The sequence below is a fragment of the Neofelis nebulosa genome, chromosome 2 (assembly GCF_028018385.1).
Source record: "Neofelis nebulosa isolate mNeoNeb1 chromosome 2, mNeoNeb1.pri, whole genome shotgun sequence".
Lineage (NCBI taxonomy): Eukaryota > Metazoa > Chordata > Mammalia > Carnivora > Felidae > Neofelis > Neofelis nebulosa.
The window spans coordinates 125,048,940-125,074,074 of NC_080783.1; the positions used below are offsets into that span (position 1 = coordinate 125,048,940).

At 39.1% G+C, this 25,135-nt stretch overlaps 1 protein-coding gene across 3 annotated transcripts in view; it reads right to left on the bottom strand.

Moving 5' to 3' along the window:
- The window catches only part of MAGI3 (membrane associated guanylate kinase, WW and PDZ domain containing 3), a 251,668-nt gene that overhangs the window by 64,572 nt on the left and 161,961 nt on the right, over positions 1-25,135 (bottom strand). For all 3 annotated transcript variants that reach the window (XM_058716161.1, XM_058716160.1, XM_058716162.1), the window contains exons 3-6: positions 21,639-21,758; positions 13,726-13,935; positions 6,825-6,999; positions 3,379-3,458 (exon numbers count right to left, since the gene is read on the bottom strand). In XM_058716161.1, the coding sequence (XP_058572144.1) occupies positions 3,379-3,458; positions 6,825-6,999; positions 13,726-13,935; positions 21,639-21,758 (585 nt within the window). The remainder of the gene's footprint in view (positions 1-3,378; positions 3,459-6,824; positions 7,000-13,725; positions 13,936-21,638; positions 21,759-25,135) is intronic.

Sequence of the window (25,135 nt, forward strand, 5' to 3'; positions counted from 1 at the left end):
TTGGGATTCTTTCTTTCTTCCTCTGCCCCTCCCCCGCTCACTCTCTCTCTCAAAATAAACATTTACAAAGAGGGAAAAAAAAGATCCCTCATACTCTTAATCTCTTAATCCCTTAATCTCTATTCCCATCCTCACTGCTGGGCAACCATCAGTAATCTTTCTGCCTCTATAGCTTTGCTTATTCCAGACATTTCATATAAATGGAATCATGCAGTAGTTGGTCTTTTGTATCTAGTTTCTGTCACCTAGAATAACATTTTGAGGTTTGCTCATGTTGTAGTATGTATATGATTTCATTCCTTTTTATTGCCGAATAGTATTCTATTACATGATTACACCAGATTTTATCTATCCATTCATTGGCTGATGGACATGTGAATTGTTTCCTCTTTTGGGCTTTTATGAATAATGCTTCTCTGAATATTTACAGGCAAGTCTTTGTGGGCATATGTTTTCATTCCTTTTGGGTAGGTACCTAGAAGTGGAATTGTGAGGAGATATGGTAAATTTATATTTAATATTTTAAGAAACTGCCAAACTGCTTTCCAAAGCAGTTGTATCATTTTACATCTGCCCAGCACCTTATAAGGGTTACCATTTCTTCTCATCCTCACCACCGTTTGTTATTATCTGTTTTTTTCTGATTATAGTCATTCTAGTGGATAAAGTGGTATATCACTGTGGTTTTAATTTGCATCTCCCTAATGACTAATGATGTTAAGTATATTTCCTAGTGGTTATTGGACATTTGTGTATCTTCTTTGGTGAAATGCCTATTTAAACATTTTGCTCATTTTAAGGGTTCTTGGGTGGTCAGTTGGTTAAGCATTTGGACTTCGGCTGAGGTCCATGATTTCGTGGCTTGTGGGTTTGAGCCCCATGTCGGGCTCTGACAGCTCAGACCCTGGAGCCTGCTTTGGATTCTGTATCTCCTCTCTCTCTGCCCCTCCCCCATTTGTGCTCTATCAAAAAAAAATTTTTTTAAATAATTAAAAAAAATTAGTATTTTGCTCATTTTAAATTTTAGGTTTTTGTCTTATTAATGAGTTTTAACTGTTCTTTATAGATTCAGGATACAATTCCTTTGTCAGATACATATTGCAAAACCTGGGGCTTTGACTATTCATTTTCTTAATGGTGTCTTTTGATGAATAAAAATTTAAAATTTTTATTAAGTCCTATTTATCAAGTTTTACTTTTTTTCTTTTTTTAAGTAGGCACCATACCCAGCATGAAGCCCAACACAGGGCCTGAACTCATGACACTACGATCCAAACCTGAGTTGAGATCAAGAGCTGGACATTTAACTGACTGAGCCACCCATGTGTCCCTCAAGTTCTTCTTTTATGGCTCATGTTTTTTGTGGTCTGTATAAGAAATCTTTGCTAATCCCAAAGTTATGAAAATATTCTCCTAAATTTTCCTCTAAAAGCTTCATGGTTCTAGCTTTTATGAATGGGTCTTTGATTCATCTGAAAGTAATTTTTGTGTATGGAGTCAGGTATAGTTGAAGTTCATTTTTCCTCATGAATATACAGTTTTCCCAGCACCACTTGATAAAGATCCTCCTCTTATATTGAATTGATTGGCACCTGGGATGCAGTTTAAGTGATCACATATTGTGCATCTATTTTTGGATGCTCTGCTCTGTTCCAATGGTCTGCTTGTCTATCCTGTGTCAATACCACACAGCCTTGATTATTGAGCTTTACACTAACTCTTCAAATCTGGTAGCCTACGTCCCTTACCTCTGCCCTTTTTAAGACTATTTGGCTAACTGGGGCCTTGTATTTTTATATGTATTTTAGAACTGGCCTGTCAATTTCTTTAAGACAGACTTACAGGATTTTTATTGGGATTGTATGGAATCAAGATACCAATTTAGGGAAAACGAACATCATTAACAATACTGTGTCATTCAATCTATGACCACAGTGTATCTCCTTAATTATTTAAGTCTTCATTAAGTTCTTGCAGGGATGTTTTGTAGTTTTCAGTTTATCTCGTGTGTCTTTCAGTAGGTCTGTACATCTTTAGATTTGCTCCAAGGTAATTTTTCTTTATATCATTGCAAACAATTTTAAAATAATTCCATTTTCCAATTGGTTTTTCCTAGAAAAACTTTTAATATTGCAATCATGCTGAATGAAATGTGTAACTTTTTTTTTTAATAAATTGGAGTTCAATCTATAGGAAGACTATCTGAACCTCATTCTTAGCCATTCATCTTTTTTTTAATATTTATTTATTTATGAAGGAGAGAGAGATAGAGCATGAGCAGGGGAGGGGCAGAGAGAAGAGAGAGACACAGAATCTGAAACAGGTTCCAGGCTCTGAGCTGTCAGCACAGAGCCTAACACGGGGCTCGAACCCATGAGCCATGAGATCATGACCTGAGCCCAAGTCAGATGCTTAACTGACTGAGCTGCCCAGGCACCCCATAGCCCTTTATTTTTTTAACCAAGGTAAATAATTTCTGATGCAGTGATACAAAATGAATGCAAATTTTATTCATCCTCACTCTATATTCAAGAAGGGATAGCAAACAATTTTGGTTGGGGTAAATTCTATATTTATGTGTAAGACTAGACTATCAGACACTGTGTAATACACATAAGACAGGCAAGCATTATTATCTAAGAATTCTTAGAGAAATTTTTGTACTAAGCAGTAAAAATTGTGTGTGGGCAGGAGTGGCAGGTTGGGGTACGTTAGAGACTTTCATTGAGTTGACAGTCTAAATGAAAGATTAGCCGAGGCACGTGGGTGGCTCAGTCGGTTAAGCATCTGACTTCAGCTCAGGTTTCCTAAGTTCGAGCCCTACATCAGGCTCTGTGCTGACAGCTTGGAGACTGGAGCCTGCTTCTGATTCTGTGTCTCCCTCTCTCTGCCCCTCCCCTGCTCATGCTCTCTCTCAAAAAAATAAACATTAAAAAAAAAATTTTTAAAACTGAATGAAAGAGTAGCCATAAATAATAGCATATCTGTCCTAGTGATACTAAATTAAATATATTTTTGAAGGTTCAACAGCCATGATGAAGCTACCCTGTGGTGGAGAATGTACCTAACTTATGAAAATACTTGTTTAGAAATTTTAAAATTTGTCTTTAAAACAAATGTAAAACAAAGGGCAATGTATTTTTATTAAGACTTTCAAAAAAGATTTCACTGTATAATCCTCAAAAAGAGAGAAATAAAGTCTCTCATAAAATTAGATGCAATGACATAATTATCAGGGTCAGCTGAGTACGATATCCACCCATTCGTTATGTGCTTCTGCACATAATGGTGTTTAGGGTTTTGGAAAAGTCACTAAGCAAGAAGAACAATGTGGGATTAAGAGGATAAGTACAGTATAAAAGATTTCTGAATCTCTACCTCCATCTTCACAGTCTTCAGGGGCTTTGGCTTTCTTACAAAGACGAGGATCCAACCAGGTGGTTGTCTTGGTATTGTGGCTGCAGAATAAAGATTTCAGTTAGAAACAGCAAAATATAGAGGGAGAAAAGTATTTCAAAAGCAAAGATCAAAAGTGACTAAAAGGTATGATGTTTGCACATTTATCTCTGCCAGGCTCTGTTTGTACACCTCGGATTCGATAATCCTACTTTCTCAGTCTGCTACTTTGAAATTGCCATAAAGGGAAGGTAATGCCAGAGGTACTAATTTGAGAAAGACGACTGTAGGGAAGGGGTGAAATTCCAAGTACAGGCTAACAGATGCTTATTTAAGCAGTCAGAAATGTTTCAAAGGGTGGGGACATAGCCCCATACTGTGCATTATCCAGTCAAAAAAGCTGCACTAAAACCCTTGTTTGGTGCTGGCTGAATTCCTCCCTCCCTCCCTTCAAAAAAACACTGTATTTCTTGAGTACCTGTGATGTGTGGGCATTGTGCTGAGAGCTGGGAAGATAGTGATGAACAGACAGATTCGCTGCCCTCAAAAGGGCTCTTTAAAATAAGAGTTTAGCAAAATTAAAAGTTTCCAAGCATCTTTCTGCAACATGCAAGTAAAAATGATGGGTATAGTTAGTTAAACTCTACTCTACAAAACAAAGTTTTCATCGGTATGGATCATACGCTGAATAGAGAAAAGAAAGCAGGAACCAAAAGACTCCCCCCATCTATCCCTCACACACATTCCTTTTTAGAAAGCAGGCCACAGACGCTTTCCAAGAGCAATGCCACCATTCAGCAGATACTAATTCTAAACCCAAACCATCGCACTGCTGTGTAGACAAACAGTGTTATAGTTTAAACATCTGAAATAGGTGGATATTAAAGAAAGAAATAACTGGAGGAAATTATACGGGAAGACAACAAAATGTAAATTGAAGTTATTATCAAAGTAGTATGAGAATATCATTCCTTGATGTCTTTATAATGAGACAAACTCCCTAATCTGTATGTTAATTACTCTTAGGAAATTAAGCCAACGGTTTCAGGGAATTAATCATATCTTCTATGCCTTTCCTAACTCCTGAGCTAACCAGGGCTGTGTGCAACCCCTTCTTACACATTGCCAGGTATGATACCAGCTGGTAGACTGTGGTAGAAACACTTGGGTGTGCTGATTAATGGATAATCAAATCAGAGAAACTGGGGTTGTTTCTAGAAAGATTGTGTTACCCATTCTGTCAAAGAGATAATTTCTCCACACTCAAGTCAGTTAAATAGATTTTAGCAACATGAAAAGGATCAGGACTCCAAAGAGGCTTAGCAACATGTAGATTGTTAGGAAAAAAAAAATCATGCATGTATCTTGCTAGACCAAATTCACAACTGTTACTTGAGAAAAGCTTAACACTTTGGTTCCAGGGACCCCAAGTGTTTATTGCTAAGTTAGCAAATGTAGGCAATCTCCTAGGACTTTACCCAGTATTTCCTAAGGTGAAGAAATGCCTGTAGGAGCTATCCCTAAAACATGACAGCTAAAAGCTACAGACCTAGATTAATATTCTTTTCTTACAGATGCATGATTTAATAGCAGCAGTAAGATCAAATACATTAGCTATAGCAAACAAAAGAGCTTTGGGTAGCAGCAAATATTTGGCTATCTTGCAGTTATGAACCCTTTATCAGATATGTGGTTTGCAAATATTTTCTCGTATCCTGCAAGTTGCTTTTTTCACTCGTTGATTGCTTCCCTTTGCTGCATAGTTTTTAAGTTTGACGAAGTCCCATTCGTCTACTTCTGCTTTTGTTGTCTGCAGTTTTTGTGTCATATCCAAGAGGTCCTTGCCAAAGTCAATGCCATGAAACCTTGCCCCTGTGTCTTCTAGGAGTTTTACGGTTTCAGGTCTTATATTTAGGTCTTTAATGTATTTTAATAATATTCAACCATAAAGGCATTTCTTTTATAAATTCTCTCCCCTCTCTGTAATCTACTACTTTATCCCCGTTTGCAGGATAAAGGACTGTCAGATTCAAGGTCTCATACGCTGCTTCTAAAGATACTCTAGCCTCTTCTAATGACTCTACAACTTACTTGGGGATTTATTTCTAAAATCATAATGAAAGTCCAAAGTTTAAATTACCCTTGAAAAACCCCTTAAATTATCCACAGAGAAGAATATACCGGATTTTTTCTATTCTGCATAATCCTTGTCATTAACGTTTATGTAAGTGTATAATGTAAGTAATAATGTACCATAGATGGTAAAAACAATACAATACACACAAAATCTACATGTTTTAAATACTAAAATCCCCTTGGTAAAGCAAGATGCTCACTCTATGGGAAGGATGTGGAATTTGGGACCAAATGAAGAAACAGATTCAAGTCTCCCACTCCTAATTCATTTTCAAGTATATGTTCCTTGACTGCAGTGTCCAGCCCTCAATATTTTAACTGTTATTTAACTGTTATACTCTATAACTTCACTGCATTCATATTCTACCTCTGGGCAAATTATTTTAACGATGAGAATGACAGCTGCGTTAGAACATAAAAATGCTTCACAATGAAACTTCCAAAAAATCATTTATTCATACTGATGATATAAAAATCATTTATTATATTATTCTCTGGTCTAAACCATATAAAATTTTAGGTTTATCAAATACATGTGGTTCTATATAAATATATTTATATTAACAGTGCTTTCTCATAAATTAGGTTTTATCAATTTATATTGTACCAATTAGTCTGAGGATCAGTGATGGTTCCCTCCTATATTATTCAACTACACTGCTTGAATACATCTAGAACTGAAAATATTAAGCTCAGATAATAAATATGTCCTCCCTCCAGATGATGGTAATTCTTGAAATGCTCATTAAGTTAAGTTAGCCAATCTACCAAAAGTTTAAAAAAACAGCCAGGCAAAATACTCTTCATTCCTACATTTTTCATTATTCATGACAAACCTGTTTTTAATCCTCTTGTTTTTAAAAAACCAGAAGTCAAATACACTATTCCTTTATCCAAGTCAAATAAAAATGAAATATCATCCAGGGAAATCATCAGATTTAGGATCAACTGTTACTTGTGTGAAAAAATATATATATTTTTAATGTTTATTTATTTTTGAGAGAGACAGAGCAGAAGTTGGGAGGGGCAGACAGAGAAGGAGACACAGAGTCTGAAGCGGGCTCCAGGCTCCAAGCTGTCAGCACGGAGCCCAGTAGGGAGCCTGAACTCACAAACCGGGAGATCATGATCTGAGCTAAAGTCAGATGCTCAACTGGCTGAACCACCCAGGTGCCCCAATCTTTTTAAAGAAATATAAAAGAAATGGAAGGCTTGTGAAATGAGAATTTAAAAATGTTAAGACAAGCCTCACAGTGACGGGCGTGTTAGAAGAGATACAGACATTTGCTTACTCAATGAAGTAGATCATCCCCGTGTCGGTGTAGGCCATTTCCCAGTTTTTGGGCAGTGGTTCCAGGTTCTCATCTCTCATCATATAATTTCTGAAGTCCATGGAGCTATTTGTTTGGTTATAACTCGGGACAGTCTTCATCCAATCAGAGGACTCAGAATGCCTCTCTCTGTTTTCTGCCATTCAAAACAGAACAGTGTGCAAAGTAGGTAAAGTTACATTCTCTTCAGACAGCTCTCTGCACTTCTAACAAAATGCCAGACATTCACTGCAAATTTCCTTGTATAACATGTCCACGTTCGGCTGTAAAATTTTTGAAGTGACAAACATACTAAATTTTTTTCATTTGCTAAGTGACATTAACCCAGGATAGCATCTCTGATGTCGTCTGGGAAAGAAGCAAAAAATAACACTGGAATCAATTCAGTACATAGTGAATACATACCTGTCACAGTACTACCAGCGACACCAGCTGCAGTGGCTCTTACGCTGTCCTTTTATAATTCCAGGCTCTAGTTTAACTCATAATCTTCACAGCAACCCTGTTTATTATTTACTAATTCTAATAATTTATCAATATAATATTAATTATATTTATTATACTATTTATCCCTCCTATTCTGTTTTACAGATTATAGATGAGGACACTAAGGCACAGTGAGGTTTTAGTCAAGGTCAAGCAGCTAATGATAGCAAAGTTGGGTTTCACAGCAATAGCACTGCTAGGAATTTACCCAAGGGATACAGGAGTGCTGATGCATAGGGGCACTTGTACCCCAATGTTTATAGCAGCACTCTCAACAATAGCCAAATTATGGAAAGAGCCTAAATGTCCATCAACTGATGAATGGAGAAAGAAATTGTGGTTTATATACACAATGGAGTACTACGTGGTAATGAGAAAGAATGGAATATGGCCTCTTGTAGCAATGTGGATGGAACTGGAGAGTGTTATGCTAAGTGAAATAAGCCATACAGAGAAAGACAGATACCGTATGTTTTCACTCTTAGGTGGATCCTGAGAAACTTAACAGAAACCGTGGGGGAGGGGAAGAAAAAAAAAAAAAAAGAGGTTAGAGTGGGAGAGAGCCAAAGCATAAGCGACTCTTAAAAACTGAGAACAGGGGCGCCTGGGTGGCGCAGTCGGTTAAGCGTCCGACTTCAGCCAGGTCACGATCTCACGGTCCGTGAGTTCGAGCCCCGCGTCAGGCTCTGGGCTGATGGCTCAGAGCCTGGAGCCTGTTTCCGATTCTGTGTCTCCCTCTCTCTCTGTCCCTCCCCCGTTCATGCTCTGTCTCTCTCTGTCCCAAAAATAAAAAAAAAAAAAAAAAAAAAAAAAAATGTAAAAAAAAAAAAAAAAAAAAAAACTGAGAACAAACTGAGGGTTGATGGGGGGTGGCAGGGAGGGGAGGGTGGGTGATGGGTATTCAGGAGGGCACCTGTTGGGATGAGCACTGGGTGTTGCATGGAAACCAATTGGACAATAAATTTCATATATTGAAAAAAAAAAAAAAAGAAGAGTATTTGACAAACTGCAAAAACAAAAACAAAAACAAAGTTGGGTTTCAAATCTAAGTGGTTCACGCTCTTAACTGCTATACCAATCTGTCTCATATACATTTAACACGGGTCTTTAAAATAATACTAGTTTTTTTTTTAATTACACTCAACAGACTTCCTATTGCTAAATGTAATTCTGTTGGTAATATTAAAGTCCTTTTAGAGTCCTGGAGTCCATAACGTAAGTAAGAATAAAATTTGGTTACTGTCTAGGGAATTCACAATTCATGCACTTAAACCTCATTTTTAGACTTATGAGATAACAACTCCAAACTGCAGGCAATGCCTTGGAATCAAGAATCTTAGAAGAGCCTTTAGGTATCATTACATATAGTACTTCTACTCCAACTGTCCTTTATCCAAACGAGTTCTATAATCCATTAATACTACCTACTAATTTTCACTGTCCCTCGTCGTATCTTCATTGCCCTACTCATGTAACTGAAATTCCATGATCAAGCATGATAATCGCTCCCTTGCAAACAAACACTACTACTGATTCCTTTGCCTCAACCTTACTTCATCATACGTGCCCAGCTGAACAATAATAACTCTGCTTACATCTTTCCCCCTGCTCTACAGCAGCCCATGTAGCTGAATACAGGCAACACTAACTAGTTCACTTTTGATTTATGACCACTAAGCTCAAGAGGGCATTTAACGATGTACGATAATCACAGGAAATTTTAGTCCATTCACTCTGCCACTCTCCCAGATAACCATTTCATACCTTCCTTCTCCTTAAATCTACCATTACTTCTCCCTTATCCCTAATCTCATTTGGATGACTTTGTTTCCTGCACACAGCTAAATCCAATGACCAATTCTCAGTGACCATCTTATGTGAGCTATCAGTGGCATCTGAGAGTTTATCATTCTCTTTCCCTGGCTTCCAGGACACTCTACCCTCCTGGTGTGCTTTCTATCTCACTGGCTTTTCTCAGTCTCCCCGAGCTCCATGTATTAGAGGCCTTCTCAGGGTTCAGTCTTTGGACCTTTTCTCTTCTCTTTCTATATACTTACTCTCTTGTGGATCTCATTCAGTGTCATTACTCTGCAATGACAGCTCTACACGCCGTATGCTGATGATGTCCACATATGCATCTTCAGACCAGCCATAGACCTTTAATCCAAGCTCAAACATGACATTTCCATCTGGATGTCTAGTGAGCATCTCAAGCTCAAATACCCCAGTGTGAGCCCCTAGCACCCTTTGCCAACCCAAACTGACTCCTCTTTAAATCTACCTCATCTCAATAAATGCAGCTCCATTCTTCCAGATATTCCATCTAAAACCCATGAAATGATCTTTGTTCTCTTGGGCCTCATATCCAGTCTGTCGGCAAATGTTACTCATTTGTAAGTGGCTCAGACCACTTCCTACCTGTCAACGCTTTAATCAGGTCCAAACCAATATTTCTCACTTAAATTACAACCTCTTAACTAGCATCGCTGTTCATGCCCATGCCCTCTTACTGCCTGTTTTCTTTAATTTCATTTAATTCTATTTTATTTCATTTCTTTAGAGGGTGAGAGCAGGGGAGGGGCAAAGGGAGTGGGAGAGAGTGAATCCCAAGCAGGCTCCCTGCTCAGTGTGGAGTCTGACGCAGGGCTCGCTCTCACAACCGTGAGATCATGACCTGGGCCAAAATCAAAAGTCAGACACTTAAGCAACTGAGCCACCCAGATGCATCATCCTACTGCCTATTTTCAATGTGAAGTTTATTAAATGAGTTTATTAAAATCTGTTTTATCCAGTTATGCTTCTACTCAAATCCCTAAGTGGTTTCTCATCTCAAAATAAAAAGCAAGGGATGCCTGGGTGGCGCAGTCGGTTAAGCGGCCGACTTCAGCCAGGTCACGATCTCGCGGTCCGTGAGTTCGAGCCCCGCGTCAGGCTCTGGGCTGATGGCTCGGAGCCTGGAGCCTGTTTCCGATTCTGTGTCTCCCTCTCTCTCTGCCCCTCCCCCGTTCGTGCTCTGTCTCTCTCTGTCCCAAAAATAAATAAAAAATGTTAAAAAAAAATAAATAAATAAAAAAAAATAAATAAAAAGCAAATTCTTTTTTTAAAAAAGCCAAATTCTTCCAACGACCTATAAGATCCTATGTAATACCCGTTTCCACATCCCCCAATCATTATCTGACTGACTTCACTGCTTATTATTTTATTCCCTTCCATCACTCTCATCCAACACATATAATGCCTTGTCCACACTGTATCCAACTATATTGGTCTTCTTGCCTTTGTCGGAATATTCCAGGTATACTCCCACCTCAGGGCGTTTGTATTAAGAATTCCCTCTGGCTGGGATGTTTTTCTCCCAGGTATTTTGAGCTTACACCCCCACTTCTTTCAAAGTCCTCTTCTCAGTGAGATCTTTTCTGCCGCTCTATTTAAAACCACAAACTTTGGTCACCACTATCTTTTATCCTTTTCCCCCTCTGCTTTTTCTCTTTAGCACTCTCTAATATATGCTATTCATCTATGTTGGATAATTCTGTCTCTTCCCACTAGAAGGCAAAGTTCATAAAGACAGGGGCTTTTGTCTGTTTTGTTCGGTATTTTATTTCTAGCTGTTAGAAAAATGCCTAGCACTTAGCCTAGCAGGTGCTTAATAAATACTTGTTGAATGCATAGTTTTAACAAAACACAGGATTCATTCTCCAGGCAAAAAAAAAAAAGTGACAGAAATTAAAACTCACTCAATGTGGAAATCAATCTGACAGTTACATTCCTGGGATAGAAGTATTTTGCAGAAAAGCTCTAATACTTTTCTGATTATGGTTCAAAGTGACTGTAAAGGAGTTTGCTTAATAGCCAATGACTTGAAAATACTGTTCATATAGTAAACACCTTAGAAAAAAAAATGTTAGCATTATTACATAACATATGTCATCCTACATGGGTATATCAGCATTCTTACATTAATTCTTCAGCAATATATAAAATAATATACAACATTGTTGGGGGGGGGCGCTGAGGTGGCTCAGTCGGTTGAACGTCTGACTCTTGATTTCAGATCAGGTCAGGATCTCACGCAGTTCACAAGATCGAGCCCCATGTCACGCTCTGCAGTGACACTGCAGCACCTGCTTGGGATTCTCTCCCTCTCCCTATGCCCCTTCCCCATTTGTGCTAAGTAAATAAATAAACTTTAAAATAAGTTAAACAAAATAATGTACATATTGGTATACACAAATAAATCTTTACCTATTCTCTCCCTACTTACCTCCCCTCAAAGTGTCAATTTTTTAAGGCAGGAGTTCTAGTTCCCAACCGCAACACACAAATGCACATTTCTGCAACTTTCAGTAAGTGAACAACTACGGTTAGTATTAATTCAGAAAAGACCAAGGCTTTTTCGTCATGACTTTTATTGTTTTTTCATTAAAATATTCTGAATATTTTCTCTTACAAAGAAGTGTATAATCCAGGGGAAGTGTCCTATGGTATCCACATGCAATGGTAGTATACAAACTGCCTCCCACTCTTGGATATACTCCCTTAATTTACTATTAAAAAAAAATTTTTTTTTAATGTCTATTTATTTTTGAAGGAGAGAGAGAGCATGAGCGGGGAGGGTCGGAGAGAGGGAGACACAGAATCCGAAGCAGGCTCCAGACTGAGCTGTCAGCACAGAGCCTGCTGCAGGGCTCGAACCCACAGACCATGAGATCATAACCTGAGCCGAAGTCAGACACATAACTGACAGAGCCACCCAAGCGCCCCAAACATTACCATCAAAAAGTTAGTAACATCTGGTTTAACAACTGGCTTCCATGACAAGCATAAAACGATGGAGGTTACAGACAGGCTTCTCTCTAGAGGAACTGCAGTGGTCACCAAAAGGCTCTTCATTAGAAGTAAAAACAGGGGGCGCCTGGGTGGCTCAGTCAGTTAAGTGTTCGACTTCGGCTCAGGTCACGATCTCACGATTTGTGAGTTCGAGCCCCGCATCGGGCTCTGTGCTGACAGCTCGGAGCTCGGAGCCCGGAGCCTGCTTCGGATTCTGTCTCCTTCTCTCTCCGCCCCTCTGTGTCTCCTTCTCTCTCCGCCCCTCCCCAACTTGTGCTCTGTCTCTCTGTCTCTCAAAAAATAAATAAACGTAAAGGAGTAAAAACAGAACATTTCTCCCCCTCAAATTAAGAACACAGAAGTTCCTATATTGGGACAGGTTCATGGTCTCTAATCCCAGTCTCAAACATTTAAAAATGTTAACAGACTTAATTTTGTGGGAGAGCAAAGCTCCCCTCAGAGTATGATGAGTTCCCTTAACATCCGCTAAAGAATTAGACATGAACTCACCTAAACCTTTTTAGACCTGTTTTCAGTCTCTACACCCAAATATACTGGGGTCATTAATGTCAAATGTATTATGTGGCATAACTACGTGAGATGTTAGGACAATAAAACAGAACTCACACTCTGGAGGACACAAATGAATATATTAAGACAGTCAATACAATATATGCAGCAAATTTTAGTAGATGATGAGGAAAAACATCAGAGGCTTTGGGAAAATAATATGGTAATGGGTTCTGCAAATTTGGGGATGTGATCAAATTCATTCATTTACTGGGTATGAATAAAATACTTTTTTAGTTCCTACTTTGTGCCAGGCACGGTTTATGGTGCAAGGGATACAACAATGATGCATGCAAAACTTCCAGCCCTTATGAAGCTCATATTCTAGTGTTTTGAAAAACAATATTATAATAAATAGCACCAAAATTAGTTCTGCTGTAATTCTGTGGCTTCCCACTTCTACTCTCAATTAGCAGGGTAAGAATCTCCTAAGCAACCACATTAGTTAGGGGTGCTCAAAAGATTCTCCACCACTAAATTTCTGTTGGTTTTGCATTTAATGAAAAATAAGAGAGTCAGGTTTGGAAATTTTCTTTGGGTGATTAAGAATTTAAATTCAACATATTGCTAACAAATATTTCAGGTAATTTTTACTGGCATGTTTCTGACCCCCTGCATTTTTAGTTGAAGGCTGGGTCTTAAAACTACATTTTGTTCTTATCCTATAAAGTAGGACTCATGCCAACAGGATTCCCATATCTTGGAGCCTCAAATATTTCGAGTCGCAGGGTAATGGCATATCATGTTATTAGTAATGACAGCTTATTATTGACTTATCCAAACTTCCACTTGGTACAACTCACTTCAGCCTATAAGATGGCTGCCAGATGGTTCCATACACAACCTTTTAGAAAAAAATTAGAATCGCATCACCTGCTCTACACAGACTTTCTGATAGATTTTACTGCTTCTAATTCAGTGTCACATTAAAGTCAATACGGAAGATCAGTTAGAAGTGGCTCATCTATTTACAAACCCGCATTTCCGCTGCCATTAATAGCTTCCTTGTCCTCATCTTCTTCCTCTTCAGGAAGAGAGCTGTCCATTCTCTCCATCTTGCTGACAGAGGTGGTTCGCTTTCTTTGGGATTCTGTGTCAAACTCATTATCAAAGAGGACCTGATCAACTGGATCTGGCTGGAAAGGGCTGGGTTCTGCTGGAGGTTTGGGAGTTCCATAGAAGTTTCCTGAAATGGACAAAGTAATAGCAGCTGAAAGAACTGATGTTGAATTGAGAGTCAGAACAATATGACCCAGCATATGTCTCTGACCTGATACCTCATACTGAGGCTTCTAATTGATCACCATTGGCCAAAAGGAAGCCAAAACACTTCTTCTTAGGAGTGGAGGAGGGAGAAAGAACAGAATGAACTAATTTTTCAAGAGCCCTTTACCATGTATTTTCTAACATTATCTAACTTAAAGAAAAAAAAAATTTAATGTTATTTTTGAGACAGTGAGAGAGAGAGAGAGAGAGAGAGCGAGAGAGAGAGAGAGAGAGAGCACGAGCAAAGGAGGGGCAGAGGAAGAGGGAGACATAGAATCTGAAACAGGGGCCAGGCTCTGAGCTGTCAGCACAGAACCTGACATGAGACCCAAACTCACGAACCACGAGATTTTGACCTGAGCCCAAGTAAGACACTTAACCGACTGAGCCACCCAGGCACCCCTAACATTATCTAACTTTTTAATACTGTTTGTACTAAGGATAGGAAGTTGACTTCATGTACATAGTTTATTTATTCCTACAGGGCTGGCTTTGCATGGGATCTAAATTAGAGCCTCGTTTGTGAATTTAAATGCATCAATGCTCTTGTGTAAGACTAATTGGCATAAGAAGTGGGAGTAAAGGAAGAGAAAACTAACTCAAATAATTTTGTTCTGATGTGCAACATAATGAACTATTTTGGTAAAACGAGGAAATATGTGGGTAAAGGATAAAGCTGAGAACTAACCAGTGTGTGTTGAAATGTAGGCTGTTTATGTAAAAGTAATTTTTAGGTTCTCTGAGCATTCTAATTATACTATTTTATTCGACAATTTATTGAACAGAGACATTATTAGCATAATTCAATATTGGCTTACTCTCAGGAAAGAAAGAAATACTTTAATATTCTAAGTCTTGAGGATCAGGAATTTTTGCAGTAAAAATGAATGTTCCAGAGTAGAATGAAAACAATTGAGTATCTTAATTTGTCATGCAATTCCCAGTAGGCGGGCAAATACAATGGAAAACCACTCAAAAGGTCTAGCTACATGAATAGTTTGTGGCTCCTGCCAGTTTTGACCTTTTATCAGCCACCATGCCAATGCTCTAGGAAGATAAATATGGTTAGGGAATAAAATACTCACTATATATATTTTAAAAATCACATCTTCTAATCAAATTCCTGGGCTCTTAAGCAGGCAATTATTATTTTTTTTTTAGTTTTTTAAAAATGTTTATTTATTATGGAGAGACAGAGAGAAACAAAGCATGAGCATGGGAGGGGCAGAGAGAGGGGGAGACACAGAATTCAAAGCAGGCTCCAGGCTCTGAGCTGTCAGCACAGAGCCCGATGCAGGGCTCAAGCCCACAAACCACGAGATCATGACCTGAGTTGAAGTTGGACACTTAACCAACTGAGCCAGCCAGGCGTTCTTTAAGCAGGCAATTATGACACTCATCACATAAAGTAAATGAATGGGGTATATAATGAATTATTTGTCCGAGATGAAAAAAGCATAGGTTGTTCACCATAAAACTGAGGCAAATCTACAAATAAGTTCACCTTCAGTAGTGTGTGCCTTGAGGAGAAAGCATAAAGATAAATTCTTTGGAAATCTGACTTAGAGTGGTAATTGTCATTAAAATATTCAAGACAGGGGCGCCTGGGTGGCGCAGTCGGTTAAGTGTCCGACTTCAGCCAGGTCACGATCTCGCGGTCCGTGAGTTCGAGCCCCGCGTCAGGCTCTGGGCTGATGGCTCGGAGCCTGGAGCCTGTTTCCGATTCTGTGTCTCCCTCTCTCTCTGCCCCTGCCCCGTTCATGCTTTGTCTCTCTCTGTCCCAAAAATAAATAAAAAACGTTGAAAAAAAAAATTTTTTAAAATAAAATATTCAAGACAAAACAATGAAATCAAACCCAAACACTTATCAACTACCTCTTATCTCTCCCACTCAATAAGTCCCTTGCTTCCCAATCCATGTTTGAAATGGAGTTATTCCTATCATGTAGATGGATGCAAAGATTCATATTAAAAGGCTCAGAGGAGGTCTCTGCGAACTTTCTGGGCCACGAGTAATAAAGCAAAGACTCAACAAAGAGGCCAGCTCACGCTTCTCTGGGGCAGGGGGCACAGAAACATCCCAAAGAGAGGTCTGGTGGAGGAGAAGGAGGATGCCCCAGGATTTCAATTTCTCCTGCACTGTGTCCCCCAATCACGCTGCCCAGGAATTTGGACATGCCGTGGCAAAAATCAAATGTCCACTTCTCTAAGGACGGTAGTTGTAGTAAAAATGCTAGACACACATGTTACTGTGTAGACTTAGTAATTACTACCCCACTCAAGGAAGTTTAACTGTCTTCCTGGGTGAAATCAGACAAATTTGCAATATTGAGATTGCTACCCATGATCATGAAGATTTTAGGACTTCATAATAAATTCTGGCAGTTTCCTTATTTAAACGTGATTATTGGGCTTAGATTAAAAAAGAAAACTAGCGTTGCTCATAAGGAAATTAGATCTATTTTTCTTGAGTGGTTGGTAAATATCAAGATTTCAGATACAGCAAGGCGTAAAAATGACACAGTTTGTGAGTCCTTCTATATTATTATCAGAAAAAGGTTTTCAGCTTTTTGAAGCTGTTTTGGAAGGTTTCCGCCCCCCCCTCTTTTTTCTTTTCTGAAGGTTTTTTAAAATTTTTCAAATGGAATTATCAACTATTAAATATTTTAAATACACACAAAAAACACAGACAAGTGTATTAGAAGCATCCTTATTTACTTAACTTTCCTTTCAGGTCAGATTCCTTTCAGGTCTCCCTTTTATCTCTCTTTAAGGACTTGCATATATGGTCACATATTCAATTAAAGCCCTAACTTCCTGTCTCAGTCCTTCCCGTGCTCTCCTTGAGCTGTCCTGAAGTTGGTATGTGTTATTCCCCTGCACACTATGTACAACCAGGATGCATGTACATGCACACATAATATATACATACCAGTTTTTGTAAAAGCTTCATAAAGGTTTTTATCACATTTCATATCTTTTTAAAAATAAATGGTATACTGTATGTATTCTTTTGCATCTTTCTTTTTATACAATTATATTTCTAGGACTTATTCGTGTTCATACATGTAGATTCAAGTCTATTTAACTGCTGTATAATTAGTCCATTTTCATGAAAAATTAAAGCGCACCTCATTAACTCCCCTACTCAAACAGAGTTGTTTCCATTCTCTCACTGTTTCAAATTAATGCTGTAATGACCATTCCGGCATGTGACTACTTACACACAGAGGTAAGGATTTCTCTAGTGTAGGCATCCAAAGAGGGAACTGCTGGGTTCAGAGTTAAGTGCATCTTCAAATTTACCAGCTATTACCAAGATGCTCCCCAAAAGGGGATTGTATCATTTTATACTCTTGCCAGCAGTATATGGGAGTTTCCACTTCCCACAATTATCAGACTTCAAGATTTTTGTCAATCTTGGGGCGCCTGGGTGGCGCAGTCGGTTAAGCGTCCGACTTCAGCCAGGTCACGATCTCGCGGTCAGTGAGTTCGAGCCCCGTGTCGGGCTCTGGGCTGACGGCTCAGAGCCTGGAGCCTGTTTCCGATTCTGTGTCTCCCTCTCTCTCTGCCCCTTCCCCCGTTCATGCTCTGTCTCTCTCTGTCCCAAAAATAAATAAACGTTGAAAAAAAAAAAATTGTAAAAAAAAAAAAAAAAAGATTTTTGTCAATTTGATGGGTGTGAAATGGAGCATTTCAATTTGCATTTCCTTTGAATTCAGCACACAGCAATTAATAATATGTAATATGCCACACTGCCAGATCCCATGTTGTTATACTTAACAGAGGGAAATAAAGAAGAATGTCTTTGTGATGTAAGGGTGGAGAAGGACTTCTTTTTTTTTTTTTTTCATGTTTATTTATTTTGAGAGAGAGAGAGTGCACGTGTGAGCAAGCACGGGGGAGGGGCAGAGACAGGGAAAGAGAGGGAGAATCCCAAGCGGGCTCTGTGCCGTCCGCACAGAAGCTGATACAGAGCTCGATCTCATGGTCATGACCTGAGCCAAGATCAAAAGAGTTGGAAGCTCAACTGACTGAGTCACCCAGGCGTCCCCAGAGAAGGACTTCTTAAAACTTCTAAAGCACAAATCCTAAGAGAAACAGTGATAAATCTCATACATAAAAATTAAGGATTTCTGGAAGACTGGGTGGCACAGTGAGTTAAGCATCCGACTCTTGATTTCAGTTCAGCTCACAATCTCACGGTTCTTGGGTCTGAGCCCCACAATAGGCTCTGCGCTATCAGCAGGGAGCCTGCTTGGGATTCTCTCTCCTTCTGCCCCTCTTCCATTCTCTAAAACTAAATAAACATTAAAAAAAAAATTAGGGGCGCCTGGGTGGCTCAGTCGGTTAAGCGTCCGACTTCGGCTCAGGTCACGATCTCGCGGTCCGTGAGTTCAAGCCCCACGTCAGGCTCTGTGCTGACCACTCAGAGCCTGGAGCCTGTTTCAGATTCTGTGTCTCCCTCTCCCTCTGACCCTCCCCCATTCATGCTCTGTCTCTCTCTCTCTCTCTCTCAAAAATAAATAAACGTTAAAAAAAAATTAAAAAAAAAAATTAAGCATTTCTGTTCAATGAAGCAACACAGGACAAGCTTATCAGGTGCCAGAATGGGAGGAAACCTCTATAACCAATAAGGAATTAATTTCTAAATAAATATCTAAATATCTAAGAAATGTCTGCAAACGGAGAGCCCACTTGAAAAAAACAAACGAAAAGGCAATTACTAATAGGCATATGAAGAGATGCTCAAACTCTCTGACTACCAGAGAAACTTGAATTTAAAGGAGATAGCACTTCTACAACCATCAGACTGGCAAAATTCTGAAGCCGGATGGTGAGGAAGTGGAGTCCTTACTGATGCTGCTGCAGGAACCGACTGGCGATGCAGGGGCAGAGCTACCTCAACCCCTTTACCAGAGGGAGTACAGACAGCCCTTAAAACCCCACAGTTCTGCCCCTGGGTACGTATGCCACAGACACACTCACACAGGTCTAGGAGAGAAGGGTGTCACAGCTTTATCCGTGGTGGCGGGGGAGATTGGAAGCAATCTGGAAGTCAATCACTGGGAGAGGGATTAAGTAAAATGCCGTGGATTCACAACCTGGAGTACTGTGCGGTGCTGAAGACAGCAATGAATTACATGTAAATACAGTACAGCAACATGGGTGAACCCAGAAAACATAGAAACAACTGAAAACCGTTAAAAACTGAATGAGATCTAGAATAAAGAGTAAATGCATGCAAATAATAAATGCATGCACACGAGGTGCACAATACACATTTTGCAAGAATGCATACAAACAAAAGCATACATATTAAACACATCAGTCTGGTTGCCACTAAGAGGGAGGTGAATGAGAATAGGCTATTTGCATAAAAATATAAAACGGCAGGGGTCACTTCCTCTCAGAAGCCTTCACAGGCTACCTTATCTTTGATATTCTTACTATTTTCTTTAAATCTCTTGTTTTTTGGGGCGCCTGGGTGGCTCAGTCTGTTGGGTGTCCGACTTCGGCTCAGGTCATGATCTCGCAGTCCGTGAGTTCGAGCCCCATGTCGGGCTCTGTGCTGACAGCTCAGAGCCTGGAGCCTGTTTCGGATTCTGTGTCTCCCTCTCTCTGACCCTCCCTGTTCATGCTCTGTCTCTCCCGGTCTCAAAAATAAATAAAACGTTAAAAAAAAATTAAAAAAAAATCTCGTTTTTGTTTCCTTCATAACATCTCCTTTTGATGTTTGATTTTGTTTGTTTTACTAACTTCGTATTTAGATATGGGATTTATTAAGGTAGTATCATTTCAGTATTGTTCACTACAGTATCACTATTCCCTCTTACACTGCTTGGCATATAGTGGGGACTTAATAAATGGGTTGCTGAGGGGTGCCTGGGTGGCTCAAGTCAGTTAAGCCTCCGACTCTTGATTTCAGTTCAAGTCACGATCTCATGGTTCATGGGATCGAGCCCTGCACTGGGTTCTGCACTGACAGCGTGGAGCCTGCTTGGGATTCTGTCTCTCTCTGCCTCCTCTGCTAGCTCTTTCTCAAAATAATCAAATAAACTTAAAATTAAAAAAAAAAAAAATGGGTTGCTGAATGAATGAACGAATGAATGAATGAGTTGTGGGAGCTAAGCTCAGAACCCGTAGCTGCGGCAAACTGAGCAGGCAAAAGCAAATCACAGAAGACTCTGAAGAGGATTCACAAGCAGCGCTGTGCCGGAGGAAGGCTAGCACGACAGCAATGGGCAGGTGGGGAGCACGGAGGGAAGAAGGTGAACAAATGACATGAACCATAGTAGCCCAGATGCAAGCCAGTCCAAGGCCCACAAGGAAGTGTGAGAGTGAAAAGAAAGGCACTGGAAAAGCTGCTACAGACAAAGAAATGGCTAGGTTTGGTAGCAGACACGTGGGAATAGGAGAGAGAGGAGGAAGCAAATGACGACTCCACTGTTTTGAGCCCAGGGTGCAGCTAAAGAGAGAAATTACGAATTTCTCTTTTGGATACACACAAATGCATGTTTGGATACGCTGAACTCAAGGTCAGTGTTTATTGAACACCATTTCTAGACACTAAGGATACTTCTGAATAAGAAAGACATGATGCTGCCTTCATCAAGCTTGTGAAAAAGGCAACCATGACAGCGTGATGAAGCAATGATGAGGGAGTACGGGAAACCATGGAGCGGACAAGCTTGCCAGGGGAGAGCGGAGGTTAAGGGGGAACAAAGGATGGAACGTGGCCTCATTTAAAAACTGAAACTGATCTTCTGTTTCCGATTCTGTGTCTCCCTCTCTCTCTGCCCCTCCCCCGTTCATGCTCTGTCTCTCTCTGTCCCAAAAATAAATTAAAAACGTTGAAAAAAAAAAAAAATTTAAATTTGGGGCGCCTGGGTGGCGCAGTCGGTTAAGCGTCCGACTTCAGCCAGGTCACGATCTCGCGGTCCGTGAGTTCGAGCCCCGCGTCGGGCTCTGGGCTGATGGCTCGGAGCCTGGAGCCTGTTTCCGATTCTGTGTCTCCCTCTCTCTCTGCCCCTCCCCCGTTCATGCTCTGTCTCTCTCTGTCCCAAAAATAAATTAAAAACGTTGAAAAAAAAAAAAAAATTTAAAAACTGAAACTGATCTTAAGTCTCTGCTTCCTAGAATCAAGTGGGTAGAGAAGAGATAAGAAAAGAAAATCAATTATTCTATTTTCGTTCTTCCCCCCCCCCCCATCTGTGTTCTCTCTTCTCCAAGAGAGCCAAGCTGTGTAGACTTTTTAAAGTGCACAGTATTTGGATTCCCAACCACAAACAGAGAGCAATCAACAAACACATGTTGAGTTCACACGATGAATATGAATTTCTATGAAATATGCAAACTGGCCAGTTTGAATGATTTCAGTACATTCTTCACAATCAGCTTCATAATATGATGGAATGCTTCTGCTTATTATTTAATCCCATTTTAGTTAGCAAATGACAAAGAGCCTAACCAAAAGAAAAATTTCCCAAAGACCAACAGAAATTTTTTTTTACAAAGATGGTATTTTACTGATCAAATTTCCTTTGAAATAATTCTAGTCAGTTTTCTAATAATTCAGATAGTTTTCTAGGTTGCTGCCATTGTCAGTACTTAGGGACATACCATCATACGTTCCACTTTCTAATAATGCGCCACTCTCTTCCAGTGCTTTGAACTGTTCAACAGAAATGAAATTATAGTCCACCCCTGGTACTTCCCCATCCCTGGGGGCCCTTGTAGTGCCTAAGGAAAAAAAACAAGAAAAAAAAAATAGGTTGTAAAGTGCTTTTAAACTTACAAAATATTGAGAATAGAAAATACAGTCTATAGAGAACACATGGGAGAAACACACTACTGAATATATGGTACCTTCTAGAATGACGATCAGAAAATTTTAGATTTAACATTTTTTGGTGAGAGTAGGAAGATAATGTAGAATGACTAAATACACTTTAATAAAATCTACAGATAGCTATGAAATTTGAACCACAAAGACTAAAAAAAGTTTTAGTGTCAAAGGAAGCTTAACTTTCTAAGACACAATTCTTTTTTTTTTTTTTAAGTTTATTTATTTTCAGAGAGAGAGCGTGCGCGCAAGTGAGCGCAGGGGAAGGGCAGAGAGAGGGGGGAGAAAGAGAATCCCAAGCAGGCTCCGTGCTCTTAGCACAGAGCCCAAAGGAGGGCTTGATCTCACAAACTGTGAGATCATGACTGAGCCTAAACCAAGAGTTGGATGCTTAACCAACTGAGCCACACAGGCGCCCCCAACAGTTAATTCTTTTACTTCACTTATCACTACTTAACATCTGAAGGAAAGATAAATCTACCAATGACAGATTCATATTTCATATTTTGAGGGACATGGTATTCTTTTTTTTTTTTTTTAATTGAAGCAAAGTTGACATACAGTATTAGTCTCAGGTGTATACAGACTTCATTTTCATCAAGCTACATTTGTTTCTTCCCTGGAATAAATGTAAGCTAACCTTCTACTTCCTAGCATCATGAAGGACAATAAAAAGAGAGACACAATTTTTAAAGGTTCTTGTAATAAACTCTAGTTTAAAAACTTGGACAAATATTAATTATGAAATTATTTTAGATTAATGAATAAAAGGCTTAAGGCTTAAGATAGGTATTCACATATTACACCTTAGCTATTATTAAGTCATTTCAAACACTTCAGAAATACACTGTTTAATGAAATATACTATGGCAATACAATACTAAATTTCTGTCTATTAAAGAATTCATGCTAAAGCAAAATCTTTCAGATCAAAAGTATAAATTCAAGTTACGGAAGCACTGCTACCTTTGACTGAATTTTATGGAATATGAATTAAATTGAAAATTTATTATCAGTTCTAGATACTAGAAAAATTATTTCAAATAGTAGAGAATACAAAAAAGAGATCTAAATATTTAGCCAGGACACAGAGTTAGGATATTGTGGCAAATCCTGTGTAAGAATGCCTTCCCAAACCTCTTCCTCCACTTCTGCTCCCTGTTCATTAATGGCGCTCCAAGCCAGAAACTGGCAAGTCCGCCATCTTAGGTTCTTCTCTCTATTCCACATCTAGTCAACAAATCCAGTTGATTCCATCTCCTGAATATCTCTAGGATTTATATACTTTAATTCATTCTCACACTGACCTAATTCATATCACTATCTATGGTCTCCTAGGTTCAACCGTTGCTCTCCCTGGCTACTCTCCTTACCCAGACTGTAGCCAGTGGCTTCTCTTAAAACAATCATCTGGGCAAAAATCCTCTAAATCAATCAAAGGTTTCCCATGATCTTTAGCACTAAAGTCCACACTCTACCTTTCCAGGTTCTTTATTGCCTCACTCCTTTCATATTCCAGGCTTTAAACATAAGAGGGTTTTTTTTCCCCCAGTTCTTTTAATGTTTCTTGGATTTGCTCACCTCCATAAGGCCTTTGTCCAAGCCATTCTTTTCTCTGGAAGACTTCCTCTTCCCTTTCCCACTCTTACCTCAGCTAATTCCTGGCTTAGAAAGTTTCTTTAGTGGGGCGCCTGGGTGGCTCAGTCAGTTAAACCACTGACTTCAGCTCAGGTCATGACCTCACGGTTTGTGGGTTCAAAGCCCATATCACTGTCAGTGCAGAGCCTGCTTTGGATCCTCTGCTCCCTCTCTCTCTGCCCCTACCCTCCCATTCCCCATGTGTATGTGTGCGCTCTCTCTCTCTCTCTCTCCCTCTCTCTCAAAAATAAACATTAAAAAAAAAAGTTTCTTCAAGAAACCTTCCTGGGGTATGGAACATGAAGGAATCACATCTAAGTGGTTCAAAGTAATAGCCCCAAGTCTTAGCACAGTGAAAGAATCACGGCAGGTACTCAATATAGACAGTTGTCAAGTAAATTACATGACATTTTACACAAATATAATTAGCAGTATCTAGAAATATGCTATTATTATAATTCACGGGAAATTATTAATTGCTCTTACTTTTTAGTTGCATTACATTCTATAACATGAAAAACTCCATAAAGATGTTAATAAACCATTAATGGTAACAATCTCAGAAAATAACAATTAAGCCAACACTGTAAGCAACAAAGACTGTATTCAACAAATTTCCCCCCTCATCCTTACCCAACTTCTTATAAAAATGAGCATTTCTTTATCTGCTTTATCTCACAGAGGATACAAAATCTGGAAAACATAACTTTCTTTCTTGTTAAATATTTTTTGGTCAAATTTGTTTTTTCATATATATTGACTAAACTACATCGTTAGATTCCCCAAAAAGCTACTAGCTCTTAGCTCCATATAAAGTAAAAGTTAACACTGGAAAATAAATTTAATGATTAAATTTAAAATTTATAATGATCTGTGATAGATGAAAAATGTGGCCACAATATTTTGTACCTCCTCCCATCAAGAGATGGGGCAGCCTCCTGCCTCATCTCTGAAATCTAGACTGGATCTATGGTTTGCTTTCAGTAATTTAAGGTGGAGGATGTGATTTTGTACAATTTCAGGAGTCTAGGCTTTCATCTTTACCTTATTAGAATGGTTCCACCACCAAGCATGGAAGTGTAGTCTAGACTATGATGAGAGAGCCTCACCCAACAAACAGCACCAGGGTTCCAGACTTGTGAGTGAGGCCATCTTAACCCCTACAATCTGCGTGGAGGTGCCAATGACCGCAGCCACAAGAGTTGTCCCAGTTGAGTCATCCGACTCATGGAATCATGAGAAATAATGCATGATGGTTATTTCAAGTCATTAAGTGCTGGGCTGGTTTGTTATTTGGGAAAGGCTAATTAAAATATTATCCAAATAAATTCTACTATAACACATAATGATTATATAAAACTCGACTTAAGAGAAAACCATATTACAGTTAACACTATAAAAAGAGCACTGATCCAAGGGGCAGGAGTTACTCTATATTTTAGTCTAGAATTGTTATTAACAGAATTTTAAGCAAGCACTGAATCCTTCTGGGCCTCCTTCTCTTTCTGCAAAGTGGTGTTGAGCAAGATGATGTTCATGATTCTTTCCATTAGAGGTATGAAATGCTATGTGTGACATATACGTTTCCAAGACTTATTAAAAAGTAGCTTTAACGTTAATTCTCTTAACAAATATG